This window comes from Perca flavescens, chromosome 12 (assembly GCF_004354835.1).
Source record: "Perca flavescens isolate YP-PL-M2 chromosome 12, PFLA_1.0, whole genome shotgun sequence".
NCBI lineage: Eukaryota > Metazoa > Chordata > Actinopteri > Perciformes > Percidae > Perca > Perca flavescens.
This window is the reverse complement of record NC_041342.1, coordinates 32,235,586-32,251,075: the sequence shown is the minus strand read 5'-3', so window position 1 is coordinate 32,251,075 and position 15,490 is coordinate 32,235,586. Positions and strand designations below refer to the sequence as shown.

The 15,490-nt window shown below is 40.7% G+C and overlaps 1 protein-coding gene across 3 annotated transcripts in view; it reads right to left on the bottom strand.

Annotated features, from left to right (window-relative positions):
• Positions 1-15,490, bottom strand: part of efr3a (EFR3 homolog A (S. cerevisiae)) — a 153,624-nt gene that overhangs the window by 3,021 nt on the left and 135,113 nt on the right. For all 3 annotated transcript variants that reach the window (XM_028593429.1, XM_028593428.1, XM_028593430.1), the window contains 10 exons: positions 15,267-15,439; positions 13,920-13,995; positions 13,652-13,813; positions 10,648-10,779; positions 9,199-9,266; positions 7,738-7,865; positions 1,158-1,243; positions 1,001-1,049; positions 255-358; positions 118-167 (listed from right to left, as the gene is read on the bottom strand). In XM_028593429.1, the coding sequence (XP_028449230.1) occupies positions 118-167; positions 255-358; positions 1,001-1,049; positions 1,158-1,243; positions 7,738-7,865; positions 9,199-9,266; positions 10,648-10,779; positions 13,652-13,813; positions 13,920-13,995; positions 15,267-15,439 (1,028 nt within the window). The remainder of the gene's footprint in view (positions 1-117; positions 168-254; positions 359-1,000; positions 1,050-1,157; positions 1,244-7,737; positions 7,866-9,198; positions 9,267-10,647; positions 10,780-13,651; positions 13,814-13,919; positions 13,996-15,266; positions 15,440-15,490) is intronic.

The following is a 15,490-nucleotide window of genomic DNA, read 5'->3' as shown; positions in this document are numbered from 1 at the left end:
GATGTTCAGCTACAATATCTGACAATGTACAGATACTCTATCAAAATCAAAACCTAAAATCAAGTTTAAAAAGTTATTCAAAAAGGTTATGAAGAAAAAAAAAAAAAAATGACTTACCTTATTGTAAGTTCAAAGATTTGCGCCAGCCGGTCCTGCAACATGTTGGCCTGCAGAAACACAGCGTTCACAGAGAGCTTAATGAGTTTACTGACACGGGAAACTTCACCGATTTTCTCTGAGTGGTTGATTTCTACCTTGGACTCGCAGTGGGCAGCAATCTCCTCAAACGGAGCTTTCTGGAACTTCTCCATCACCTGACGCCTCTTCTCCCTCTCCTGCTCCTCCAGCCCCGTGGTATCTGAAAACAGGACAATTAACGTGTCCAAAAAAAAGTTACTTAGCTTCAATCCCCATTATTTTTAAGGAGACAGAGAATGCTTATGCTTATTTTCACGCACGCCCACACGTCATATATATTTACGCCAAATTAAATCTTTATCTTTAGCAGAACAGTAAAAAAACATTTGGAATAGTTTTTTTTAAAGATTATTTGTTTTGGCATTTTAGGCCTTTATGCACATAGGCCAGATTATACTTAAAAAGGGGAAAGGAGGGGGGGAAAGACATGCAGCAAAGGGCCACAGCCCGGAGTCAAACCCACGGCCGCTGCATCGAGGAGCAAACCCCTACACATGGGCACCCGCTCCACCAGGCAAGCTAACCAGGCGCCCAATATTTGGAATAGTTATAAAAAAGATGTGAGCTGTATATAAACTTTGACATTGATATCAGAGTTCTTCAGCAGTGTTGTGTCCCTTTATAATTCACGGGACGTTAATGTCGACATGTTGGCTGCTCGTCAGAGACGCTCGGGGGCCTAAAGGATGAAGGAGCTCTCGACAGAAAGCCAATATTTCGTTTGCATTCAGGAAGACGCTTCAGTGAGTCCACAGAGACGTGATTGAGGGGCTGAAAGACAAACTTCTCTTTTGGCTCTCACCGATGGCTTTCTTCAGGGTCTCGAACGTGATCTCCTCCGCTAGCTGGGACTGCAGAGAAATTATAAGACAAAACGGGATATCAGCAAATTGTGCTTTCGTGAGAACTCTGGATTTCCAGGGTCCCAGGGGTGTGTTCTCATGCAAAATTAGACCGACCTTGTCTGGAAGGCTGTTGGACACGATGTCCACTTGAAGGGAGATTGTGTCTACAAAACTCTTCCTCCTGGTCAGACGATCTTCATCTGCAGAACGAGAGACAAATCCACCACATATTAATATCACCTTAAAATCATGATACTGTATATATACTATATAGAAACTCATTTATAGCTAAATGTAATTGCTAGTTTTACCATCCCACCTACTCTTCAGTGTGTTGTCTAACGTAGACTGTTCCAATTAGGGACACTGAATTTAAATATGATCTGCAGGGTTTTTGCTGGCATTATACGTCTTAGGTGTAGCTCCTAAGCTGAATGAATGTGAAATGTATTAGCATTAAACTAGTTAACTAAAAGACTTTTCTCAGATCTAATGATTGTAGTCAGACTTCTTTTGCAAGTTTTGTCTTTAAGTCTTTTGAGTGTTATCTATTAACGCTCTAGCTATTCCAATGTTTAAGACACAGATATGGTGATAATAATGGTACAAAATAATGTGAAATTGTATATTTTGTTTAATTGAAAAACTATTTTCTTTTGAGGAAAGACCCCTTAACCCCTCCGCCAAATATGCGGAACTACTCTAAGTCTTCCATAAACCATGAAAACACTGATCTGTGTGTTTTTCAAAAGTTTTCAGCGCTGCCAGCTATATAGGGAGTTTCATGGTGCTTTCAAGAGCGGTCGGGTCTTCCACATCAAAACACAATGTTCACAGTGGTATTTAAAATGAATAAAAAAAAGGAATCATTTCATCCACTTTGTTTTGTTCCAAAGCATGATTCTAAAAAAATAAGCTGCATACTAAAAAAATAAATAAAAAATGTTATCAGTTGCCAAGCAGCAGTGTGCCCAGGGCTTGCATCACAGAAACAATGACAATATGGACTCCGATACTTCCGCTGAAAACAACAAGTCTTAAGACACAGAAAGAAATATCACATCAAACACTAAGATTGGCTGTCCTTTTTTAGTTTTAAACTCAGTTTTAGATGTTAGTACTCAAAAAGTCAGACAAAATAGTCAAAAAGTGACACCCAGGGCTTGAAATTAACCTTATTTGCTCCCCAGGAACTGTAGTTAGTGGTTTCCAAAGTTACTAGCCACTCAGCATCTTCACTAGCCATACATTTGTGGGGAATTACTTTTGTAGAAATATATTGGGTCTCATTTGTTTAATAAACAATTGGAACAGAAGGCACCTAATGAAATCTCTTATAAGGAACAGACAATCTCTAGCGCACAACTTCTCTATCTTCTCGGAGACAGAAAGTCTGAGTGATATCCAACCAAGTGGCGGCCCACACCCAATGACTGGAGGAGGAACGTGAAGATGAATAAAAGAAAAGGGAAAAGGAAGGTCCGGTGTCAGACCCGGAAAGACTTTGTTGGTGGCTAAGGAGAGAAAGTCTTGAAGGAGCGGCTGATCCATATGCATATGAAATATCTGTTTGCAATATCATTTTACTAAAGATTGTTATAGTTTAACTGAATGAATCCTGATTATTCATTTCTTGGTCTACCTTTCAACGAACACACAATTAAAGGGGAAACTTTGAGAAGTGACCGGTGGTTCTTAAAAGATTTTGGCATTTTGAGCCAGAGTAGAATCGGTCGTTTTTTTTCCTACACGTTCTAAATAACTGACATCTGTGAAGTTTCTCATCCATCCATCCATCCATCGTCATCCACGTAACCCGGGGTCATTGTTATCCAAGGAAGGGTTAAATTAAAGGGCAGCTGGACTCGGTAAAAGCTGCTTCAAAGTAGTCTTGTCTTCTTCAGTTCTGACTGAACGGTAGAGAAACCCGGCTAATTAACCTCTGTGAGGCCGTTGTCAAGATGATCGATACTGCTTTGTTCGTAAGCGCTCCTGGCTGTTGGAACGCCAGTCGCTATGGCCGTTGGAGAAACCCGAGGTCAGCCGTGATCGTCTTATAAATTACGAGGTGTCTCTTTTGTGAAACGGTGTATACCCCGACAGACAGTGGATGGGGGAATGCAGCTAATAGGGTCGCTTCCTTAGTCCCAAATGTCAGCACTGTCAAGATGGTTTGAGTAAATGGACTGCTCTATATAGATCTTTTCTCTGATCGACCATTACAGGCACCATTCATCCCTTTTACACACACATTCACATACTGGGGGCCGGGGCTGCCATAAGAGCTAAACGTTCATGGCACAGCATCGGGAGCAGAGATGGGGACTCCAGCTTGAGACTCACACAGTGATTTCAGACTTGAATCGAGACTCACCTTCACAAGACTTCAGCATCGACTCTTTATACAATCTTTATATCTAGGAAATGTCTGATGCGTTATCCCCTTCCCAGCCCTAGCACCCGCGAGCATGGTATGTACGGTCGAGCGATGCTAGAGAGTGTGACTGAAGAGAGGGAGCGCCGAGGACAAAGCCGTGAATCAGAGAAATAAAACGTTTTTGCCGATTCGTCAAATGTAACTGTAGCAAGCTTTTCACTCTCACGGTTATCCACAAATGATATATCCAGCAACAAAATGCCTGGAAGTCAGAAGTACAGAGAGTGGTTGCTGTGGACATGATACATCATCTCGTCTCATTGGTGGGAACTGGCAGGTTTCAGAACGCTGACGACCGACAAGTAGCTGCAAGTTTCAACTCGTCTCGTGGTGAATCTTTGGTCTGAACTGGGCTTCGTATAATGCTATGCTGCGTTCTCTGCAGCCTGGATTGACCGCAGCAGGTGATACAACACTTAATGTAACCACGAGAGACTTGAGACTTGGATTTTAGCTCAGAGACTTGGGAGCATCTCTGATCGGGAGGAATTCGGGGGTTCATGGATCTGGACACTTCGACATGTAGACTGCATGGGCCAGGGATCGAACCACCAACCTCCAGTGGCTTGTTCATCAACTAAGAAATAAAGCTTCTTTCCATCCCCAATGGCGATTCCATTTTCCTGATTGCCAAGTGCTGAACCCACTTTGAATCAAAACTTGCTCAGCAGCTCTCGGCTTTTAGCCTCTTTTAACATTTTAAACCCTTGCCCTAGCTCGGGGAAAAACGCCTAAAATAACTTACCTAAAATAAACCAGAAATATCTCCTCAACCATTTGGCTCATATACATACTGTATGTCTGGTCTCATTTGATAAGTAAGAAGCTAAGGAATATGGATCCATTGCAACTGAATGTCTTCCCCTACTCCTTCACTACAATTTTTTTAACTTCAACCGTGATGAAAATACACTAAAATACATATAAAGAATGTATGTTTAAGTCCTTCAGGCTCTGATAAACCACCCGATAAAACTGTAGAAACCAGTTCTACAAAACAAGCTCAGACAGGCCCAGCACCAAAAGACAGAAAATCCCATGTGTGTGGTCAGTTTTGGATGTCTACACCACCACCGCACTAAGCATTACAAAAAACACAAACTGCTGCAATATTCCTAGTCTACATGTAGCACGTGTACTCACCATAACATTTCCAGATGCAATGCAATCAAATAGTTAGTAGAAATGATTAAACCATTTTATTTCTGTGTACAGTATGATGCTACAGCTACACACAACAACTACTGTATCACTGTAAACAACGAGGAAGGATTTCTCTAAAGTTGGTCAGCCATCTAAGGGGGTGGGATAGTGGTTGTATGTGGATGGCTGCTGTGTATCTCAATGGGAAGGCATCTAAGCTGGTGGGTTGTTGGTTCTACTCCCTTTTTAGCTCAGTGGATTTACATCCACTGTCACACAGGACACATTTTATCACCTGCGGATCTGTCATTGAAATATTGCATTCAACACCCCTCATACTTATAAGGCATCTTACAGCTTTTCTTACTGCTACAGCAGAATCATCTCAAGTGTCATATCAGTAACTCTCTACTACTACTTTTAGTCTCACTGCCACAGAAATAAGAGCGCTGTAGTATGCAATTAAAGTCCCACTCATAGATGTAATTTGAAGAATTTTTTAAGAAGGTAATTCAACTTTTTTGTGGAAAAATTACATCAGGCACAAACTATTAATTAAGGGGATCTTTAAGCACTGCGTTAATTTGTTATTGATTCTTAAAAGCATGGATGGAGCCCTCAAATGGCTACCCCAAAGTGATGAAGATAGTTTTTGTTTTGATCTTGCACTGCACGTCAGTCTTCTATAATAACTGGAATGTGTCTGCAGTGTTTCCAGCTAAACTAAACCCAGCTTTAAAGAGCCCCTATTACATTCCTTTCAGCGTCATATTTGTACTCTTGGGGTCTACCAGAATAGGTTTACATCATTTGACAAAAAACATATGTTTCTCATACTGCCCATTGCTGCAGCTCCTCTGTCTGAGCTCTTGGCCCATCTTCCTGAAATAAAGCCCAGTCTGCTCTGATTGGTCTGCTGGCCCAAAAACATTTTGTGGTTGGTCAACCAAATTCAAACAAGCTGCTGGGCGGGCTGTGCTTGCTCAGGCAGCACCTATGGGCAGCGGTAGGTCCTAAAGTTAGGTATAGGCATGGGGTGTGGGGATTGGTTAGGGTTAGGTGAAGAATACTAGGGCAAGCCAATCAGAGGCACAATAAGGCAGAATAGGCACCGGTCTAGCATCTACCATGAGCAGCACATTTGAAAAACTGGGCTGGCTTTGTCAATCAATGACATCACTAATAGAGGAATTTCAAACAGGAATGTGGGCGAGCCGTTTTTAAGGCAGCTGAGAAAAAGTGCTGTCTGCGGGAGAGATATAGATACATATTACACACTAAAAGACAGGAATAATCCCCAAAAAAACATAATAGGGGCTCTTTAATGGCAGGAGATCAGGGACAGCAGGTAACCTTATCTACAGTACGTTTTATTTACTGTCGCTGCACTGATTGCCACCAACGTGAATTTGTTGTGTTCATACAATGACAATAAAGTATCTTGGATTTCAGACAGTACACAACTCCACAGCGGACTCGTCTACAGCTCTACTCTAAACGGTTACCTCTGGACCGCTGCTTGCACCTGTGGAGGATTTTTCCTACTGTGTAGAGCACTGATGTTAGATGAAACGGCGTCAGAGGGGAGAAAACAGAAGGTTTGTTAGACCAAAGCTGAGCCAAATAACCACATTTCTAGGGCTGGGTAACAATATCTGGGTTATAATATGGCACTGCCGCCAAAACAACCGGTATCTACCGGACCGAATAGAAACGCAGATTTCGGTGCCTCATTTCGGTGCCTCTTGAATGCCTGCGCTGCTCTCTGATGCTCTTGCTCTAGCTAGCAGCTGGATTAAACAGGGTTAAAATGCTGACAGTTAAACGGTGTAAAGTGTTCTCAACCTGATACCTGATTTATTTGGTAAAAATCTAAGTTAAATTCATCAAACTGGGTAAAAGAATGTTATATCTTCCTTGCTTTGGGTTTGTATGGTTTCAAGTTTAGCCCTCTCACAAAGCTGGATATTAAAAAAAATGAATGAAAATGAGTCTTGAGGATTAATCGTTGCTGCATAATCAACTGTTGTCCTGATGTGAAATCTCCCTTTTAATTGCCAGGGAGGATGACGCCGACTGTGACAACCTTCTGTGTAATGAAGCCGATCTCACAATGGGTTCTTTAAAGTTGATTTTCTGTTCACTGAACAACTCCTTAAGCTGTTAATCCCTCAAAGCCTTTTCAGCACGATCTTTAACCAAGAGTGCCAACAGTTCTGCGGGGCACTGCGAGTTTAAACCGAAGGGAAATACAAATGTAACACGGTGTGCCAAAAGACAACAATCTCCATGTTAAATCCCATGATATGACTTTGTTTTAATAACTTGTTCAACTCTGGATTTTGTTTTTAAATCTTTGCAGTAGTATCATACAAGTTGCGCATCTACTTGTTTAAACTCTAACTGTAGCTATGTGGGGCCCTATTTCAACGATCTAAGCGCACGGCATGAAGCGCCGGGCCCAGGTGTGTTTAGGGCGTGTCCAAATCCACTTTTACTAGTTTGACGGCAGAAATAAGGGTCTGTGCGCCGGGCGCCTGGTTCTAAAGGGTTGTTTTAGTGTCTTAGGGCCCATGATGTTGATGCTCAATGAAATATTACAACTCAACTCAAGACTCCAAACTTCATAGCTGCATCAATCGACCCTAATGGAAATATTTTAGACGTTTTCGGCAACATTTCAAAATATTTGGTATCTTTGGAGAGTTTGGGGTCTGCAATCTCATTTAAAGGTAAGTTCTGTAGTTGTATAATAAGTAAGTTGTATATAAGTTGTATAAGTTGTAAGTTGAGTCCGGCAGGTTTTAAACGAGAAAAATATTCAACAAGGTTGTTTTTTTTATTAGTATATTTACATGATCTGCCTCATCTTCAAATCCTGTCAGATGTTTAAAAAAAAAATTTATTTAAACAGGGTTCATATTAGTTTTGAGATTTTCTTAAATACGTTTTAAAACTCAAAGCTCCAGTCTTCCCAGTAGACTTGCGGTTAAAATGTATACCATATAAGAGTGACACCTTCACCAACCTTTACCGTCGGTTTCTACTGTACTTAGGTGAAGGCTGAACATAATTAAAAAAATTCCCAAAGCTACGTAAAAGAGCTCCATGTACCTGTGACCTGCGGGATGTAGGGAATGGAGAGTCTTTCTGCGTTGTATCCCGGTCCTGCCAGACACTCGGCCATGTCGGCTGTCTGGAAGTACAGCAGTCGGTCCTCCTTGTCCAGAGATTCAGGGATTCTGGGAGAGAAAAAAAAAAGGAGAGGAATGAAGACCATGGGTGGATCCCAAGTCTCTTATTTGATATCTTCTCGCTCGAATCAGAAGTTGTTTTAGCTAGGGGTGGGAAAAAATAAAATCGATAAAGCATAGTATCGCAATATTTTCCGTGGCAATACTGTATCAATACACAGACGCCAAGTATCGATCTTTTATGATATATGTGTTGGTCAGTTTGTCTGTGTGACAATCCCATTTTGCAGCAATAAAATTGAAGTGAGATGAACAAACAGAGAAATGTATCTTTTTAGATAAAACAGATGTTGACAACGTTTTCTTTTGGGGACATAATTTGAAATTGTGAAAAATTTGAAGTAAAAAAAAAAGGTAATAAATTGCAATATATCACAGAATATTGCAATATGTTTAAAATTGCAATAATATTGTATCGTGACATAAGTATCGTGATGATATCGTATCGTGAGGCCTCTGGTGATTCCCGCCCCTAGTTTTGGCCACTCCTTCGTGAAGGCTCTTATTCCTGCCCCGAGGAGCTAGGATGGAGGAGGGATCTCTGAGGAGCTATGAGCGAGGATACAGAGAGCAGCCTTATATGTAATTACAATAACAAAAATGTCGGCGCATCTACATAACACAAGCCTTCCGTGATCGCGCGCCATCAAAGTTTTTGTTGGTTGCGGTTTGTTAACAACATGTAAAGTTGGCACCTCCTCTCCGGCGAACGAAAGCCAACCCCAGATCCTCTCACAATTTGGAGCTTTGTCCGCTCGCCGTTTAACCTTTCTATATAACAGTACATTGATGTCAAATTAAATTTAAAACCCTTAAACATACTAGAGCACGTAAAGTGAGTCCGTGTATTTTTTTCAAATAATGCTAACACTTTACCTCAGGCCGGAGTCTCAGGCCTTACATCAAAATTATACTTTTTTGATATCTTACAAATAAAACGAAAGTTACAAACATAACTACGGTTCTATGAATCCTGGATGACAATAAGGATGAAATAGAAGCATGTTTTTCTACAGAACGTTACAACGTTGTCGTCTAAACCGAAAAACATGCCCAGATGAAATACAATTTAAAATCAGCAACACTTTAATTCAAATTAGGGACTTACTCAATGCATGATTAGAAAACAAGACCAAGAATATGATCAGACATTAGACTCTATGTCAATATTCTGTACTCGTTATACTGAAACGTTGCTTTTTATAGTATAGTATAGAGGTTTTATAGCCAGACAAGTCTCTAATTTTCTACAACTGATGTGAAACTGATTCTGGATATGGTCATAAAACTAAACCTCCAGTCTGTAAAGTAGGACACTTACGGACACTTGTCTCTGAAGATGTGTTCAGGGAGGAGGTGCTGAGCATCCATGCTCCTCAGCTCAATAACCTGAAGAGAGAACAACGGAAACAACAAATATAATATGTAGAAGAATGGCAATAACTTCAAACTAGGTTTAACAGCCAAAAACAGCGGAACAACATCAGCATATTAGTAAACTTAAAGTATTAAATCTCTGAAAATCTGCTGTAAGCAGCAGCCACAAACCGGGCTGAAATGTAACCCTGTGGGGGGCAAATGTGCATCGTCAATTTGGTCCACTAAAAGTTCTGTTTTTGCCGCTGACAGACTCAGATTAATATTCTGTAGGGCTGCCACCTCCTAGTCGATTAGTCGACTAATCGGTCGTTTTGGTCTTAGTCGACTAAGATTTCTTTAGTCGATTAGTCATTTTTTATGCTTATTCATGCTTAATTACTTATTTCCAAGAAACTTCTGAGCACATTTATGGTAAACACGAGATTTAAAGTGGTGCTTTTTGCAGGATTAATTGTGGAGAAACTCAGTTTTACAGATGGTTAATTAACTACATTTATATTGTGCTTTTCTAGTCTTAACCACCTCTCAAAGCTCACAGCTCTGTCAATTAAATCAACTAATCGATTAGTCGACAAAACTGTATTGTACTGTGTTAGTCGACTAAGAATTTCTTTAGTCGAGGACAGCCCTAATATTCTGTGTGTCTGACAACATTATGGAAAGGATCCCTTCAGAGATAGACTTTTAAAAACTATTTGAGACCTTTCTGTTTAACCAGAAACCACTCTGAAGTCGCTAGCGCCAAACCCACCAGACTCCATTTAAAAAAACAATACTTTTTAACGTGTATAGAGCCAACATATGTTCCCATGTAAATCTGTAAACTATGTGTTTATTTCAACAAAAACTAGAGTTGCGATGGTTGGATAAGTGGATAGACGACCAAAAACAGCTTTTCATAGTTTTATTTTGTTTCTGTAGACTTTGAATGAAGTGTATTTTACGATGCTAAAATTACTATTTATTTACATGGAGAGTCTGGTGGGTATAGCAAACGCAATTTCACAGATGGTTTTATGTTTAAAAGAAAGGATCTTACCAATTTAACAGAAAGGTTGACCTCCTTAGAAATCCTTTCCATAATCTTGTCAGACACTTAGAATTTTAATCTGAGCCTGTCAGCGGCAAAACGAGCACTTTTATGAAGGTAAATACAAGCTGGACTATTGCCCTATTAACTTACACTGTAGCTTGTTTCTGTCTCGATTAATACTGGACCAATGTCAAAGATTGTTGTTCCCATCAGTCACTTAGACACAAACACATTTTTTTTGACACGAGTTTGACCCATTTTACAACGTGATCTCTAACATTCATCAAGATCTCAAAAACGATGAAGCTTGGTCAACATTTGGAGCGACAGTGAGGTCAGAACGAGTCGGTGGTTCACCTTGCTGACGTGCTGACAGAAGGGAGGGTTTGCGATCATCTGGCTCAGGAAGTTGAGGTACGCCGCCACCAACGCCATGATGCCACAGCGGATGAACATCGGCATGCTCTCCTCGTTAGCCAGAGCCATGTCCTGCACGAACCAATCACACGTCAGCAAACACGTTGGCAATGAGGCATTGTTGTACGCGCTGTTGTAAGACTGTTTGTCAAACGGGGGTGCGCGAGAATGTGAATGATACTGTATGTGAACAAAGCCCTGTGTGGAAAGCTTCAGGAGATAGAGAGGAATGAAAGTGGAACGTTTGGTGTGTGTGAGTGCTGCTGAAGTGGAGATTTCTGGTTCAGAGTCTGAGAACGAGACCTTTAAAGATGTGGATTGGAAAATTCTGATTTTGTTTTTTATTGAAAACCAATATTTACAGACACAATATCTAATCCAAGAAATAAAAATAGACAAAGTATAGTAAAATAGACCTAAATGTGTATTTTGGTTAAAAAAAACAATGTTTTTGGTCGCCGTGTGTAAAGTATTCCCAGTGAAGGCAGATTTTGTGTGTGTGTGCGCGTTTACGACTTGTCTACAGACACAAATGGACAAAGTAGTAAAATAGACCTAAATGTGTATTTTGGTTGTTTGCCTTTCGTCTACAATGCTCCGACATTTGGGATCTCAAACGGTAAGATCTCAGCGTGCCACACAAACAAGAAGCTGGCGATGTGAGCAGAGTCTTTTCACACCTCTCTTCGGTGTGTGGGAGGTCTGATTAGAGTGGCGTGCGGCACGCGGCCTCCGGTTTAACGACATTAAGGAACTCTGCTGCCGACAGCGCAGCTACTCGTCATCTAACCACGGAAATAGGACACCTGGAGCCTTGAACGCACCATCGTCACATCAGGGATGCTGGAGATTAAAAGGTTGTTGAATCAAGTATCACAATATTATCACAACCAAAGATGGGGGGTAACTTCATGTGGAGTATTTCCATTTTGGGAGACGTTCTACTTTATGTCAGCTGGAGATATTGTACTTTTTACTTCTCTACTTTCATCTGAGAGAGCTGCAGTTTACAGACTTTATATTCTACATTTCAGCTGAAAATCTTAAAACTCCAAAAGGTTTAACCCTCATGTTGTCCTCGGGTCAAATTTGACCCGTTTAAAAAAAAAAAAAAAACATATCAGATATATGGGATGTCAAAATCAGTGCGGAAAATGTAAAGAAAAAAAAAAGTGACAATAATGTCAAAAAGAAGTTGGGAAAAGTGTCCAAAATGTTGAAAGAAGTGATAAAAACATCAAAAACATCGTAAGAAATGTGCAAAAAAAAGTTTAAAATGTCAACAAAAAAAAAACCCGCAGAAAAAGCGATAAAAATGCTGAAAAAAGTGCCCAAAAGGAAAAAAAACATTTACCCAACCTGTCCTGCCTATGCACCACCTGTCTATACTTATATATCGCATGGCATATATACTTTTCTGATTTTTTTTTGCACTTCTGGTTGGACGCAAACTGCATTTCGCTGTCTCTGTAACTTGTACTCTGCACAATGACAATAAACTTGAATCTAATCTCAAGTTTCTTTCTTTCTACTTTCAAAGGCCCTTGAGTTCCCGAAATATCATCATTTATCTTGTGTTCTTTATCTTGTGTTCACAAATGAATGTTTAGTGCCCAAGTTAATTAAGTTTTAGGACAAAACGTTCTGACAAGAGATGTGTAAGAAACATGTTAAACTCCTACTCTTCTTGCCTTGTTTTTTTTCCTCTTTTGACTTCCATCTCATCCTACTTGTTTCTGTCTTTGCTGCGTTTCCTTTCCCTCCCTTTTCTTCAACTAAACTGCGCCTTATCTTCTTTTTCTGCTGGTGCTTTATTGAGGACATTTTATGCCACACAATTATATAATTATGTTAAGTTTGACATTTGAATAATAAACTTTTACTGAAGAAAAGATTTTGGGGAACCACTCCAATGAATAAACGCTTTCCTATTTATGAATTCATCATCAGAACTGATGAATTCTGCCTTTTCTGTTTAAATGTCATAGCTTTGTTTCCTTTTTGCATGAAAAAGCACAGCAAAATGTTTAGAGTGCTCATATTATTCTTTTTGGCTTTTCCCCTTTCCTTTATTGTGTTATATACTTTGTGCAAGTTATAGGTTTACAAAGTGAAAAAGCCCAAAGACCCCCCCCAAAGGGACTTACCATCTCCAACAGAAAAAACTGTTCACCAACTGCTCCAAACAGCTCTATTGTAGTCCAGCCTTTACTTCAGAGACCAACGTGGTCACTTTGGAACACACGTTATAATGCTCACCTAGCTGCTAGCATGGCACACCCTCATACTATGCTTCTGACTGGCTAGTAGTCCTTACCTAGGTACTGTCAGGGCACGCCCTCATACTATGCTTCTGACTGGCTAGTAGTCCTTACCTAGGTACTGTCAGGACACACCCTCATACTCTGCTTCTGACTGGCTAGTAGTCCTTACTTAGGTACTGTCAGGGCACGCCATCATACTCTGCTTCTGACTGGCTAGTAGTCCTTACCTAGGTACTGTCAGGACACACCCTCATACTCTGCTTCTGACTGGCTAGTAGTCCTTACCTGTGTAGTAGTCCTTATGTGTGTTTATTTTTTAGCACTATCATGTAGCACTTTGAGATTTGCATAAATATAAAAGTGCATTACAAATTAAATGTATTATTATTTATTATTATTACCTAGCTACTGAGCATGTGCAACTCCCAACAAAGATGGAACAGAAATGAGATGTCTCACTCTGTAGCTAAAACAGGAGCTCAACACACAGGGTGAAAAGAGGAGCTGCAGCAATGTGCAGTACAACAAAAATATGGTGTTTATTGAAAATTAAACCATGTAAACCTATTCTGATAGAACCTCTAAATACAATTATGAACCTGAAAATACACATAATATGAGCAACAAAATGCCACCAAATCATATGGGCGAGATGTGCTGCGATGACTAACCGCGGTTACCTGCAGAGCGATGGAGAGCCGGATGAGGTCGATGACCACTTCCTCGTTGGCCAGCTCGATGGTCAGAATGGCCAGCGTGGTGAAGAGCAGCTCAAAGTTTTTATGGACGTTATCCTCCTCTTTACAGCCCAGGTAGATGTGACGGTAGAGCTGCTGGCCATGCTGGATATTCAATCATATAGGACATATTGGATAGACTTAACACAATATGTATGTACACCAATTTGTATGATATCATACAAAAATAGTAACTTTTAGGATTTTCTACCTTCTTCATGAATGCAACGTCTTGCTTGGAAATCTTCTCTCTTTTAATCTTCAATGCTGCAACATTAGGGATGATTCTGCACCAGAGACACACACAAAACAAAACTTAGTACATTGACTCAAGTACACAAGTCAATTTAAGGTGCTTGTACTTTACGTGAATATAGTTTTGTATAGTTTTTACAACTATAAACTGCCGCTTAATACTGGACCAACAAAGAATGTTGTTCGCATTAGTCACTTACACACACAAATGTATTGGGAAAAAGGGTCCAGGTTGGAAAATACCCAATCACCCTTTAATTGAAACTAATATTAGACACTGATATTATTAAAGGTCCTATGGCATGCTGCTTTTTGGATGCTTTTATATAGACCTTAGTGGTCCTCTAATACTGTATCTGAAGTCTCTTTTATATAGACCTTAGTGGTCCCCTAATACTGTATCTGAAGTCTCTTTAATATAGACCTTAGTGGTCCCCTAATACTGTATCTGAAGTCTCTTTTATATAGACCTTAGTGGTCCCCTATACTGTATCTGAAGTCTCTTTTATATAGACCTTAGTGGTCCCCTAATACTGTATCTGAAGTCTCTTTTATATAGACCTTAGTGGTCCCCTAATACTGTATCTGAAATCTCTTCCCTGAAATTCAGCCTTGGTGCAGAATTACAGCCACTAGAGCCAGTCCCACAATGAGCTTTCCTTAGGATGTACCATTTCTGGGTCTGTAGCTATTGAGGAGGAGAAGGGGGGAGGGGGGTGTGGTCTTGACCAACTGCCATGCATCGCTCGTTTGAAAGCCATGATGTCTCTCTCTCTCATGGGTTGGCCAAATTCTCTGGGCGGGCAAAGCAGAGAAAGGGGAGGTAACCTTGCTCCTTATGACCTCATAAGGAGAAGATCCCTGATTGGCCCATCTGAGCTTTCATTTTCTCAAAGGTAGAGCAGGATACCCAGGGCTCGGTTTACACCTATCACCATTTCTAGCCACTGGGGGACCATAGGCAGGCTGGGGGAAAGCATATTTATGTTAAAAAAAACCTCATAAAGTGACATTTTCATGCCATGGGCCCTTTAACAAAGTACACAGCATGTAGAACAACATGAGCAGTGAATGGAGATACAGTTCATGTATATAGTGTGGCAGCCCCATCCCTCTGGAAAATCCGATGCTAAACTCCTCAAACACCAGCTGTTCACCACAGCCTACAACCTCCCTTAGCTTAACTTAGCCACAGTAATTCTATAAAGTGTCCTTGGGTTTCATGAAAGGCGCTATTATAAATAAAAGTGATCACTATTATAAATAAAAGTGATCACTATTATTATATTGTGTACTTTTGTACCTGATGCCGCGTAGCTTGGCGCGGTTGTCATGGCGGTCGATGATGTTGTGCAGGATTTCGAACACCAGCTGCCTCAGCTCGCTGTCCTCCATCAGAGAGATGGAGAAGAGTGGATCCAGGAACGGGGAAGGCAACGCAGCGGCCATGGACTTGGACTTAAAGCCAGAGGTTACCTGAGGGAGACAGAGGGGGGGAGAAGGGGGAGGAAGGTGTGAGCCGACTCA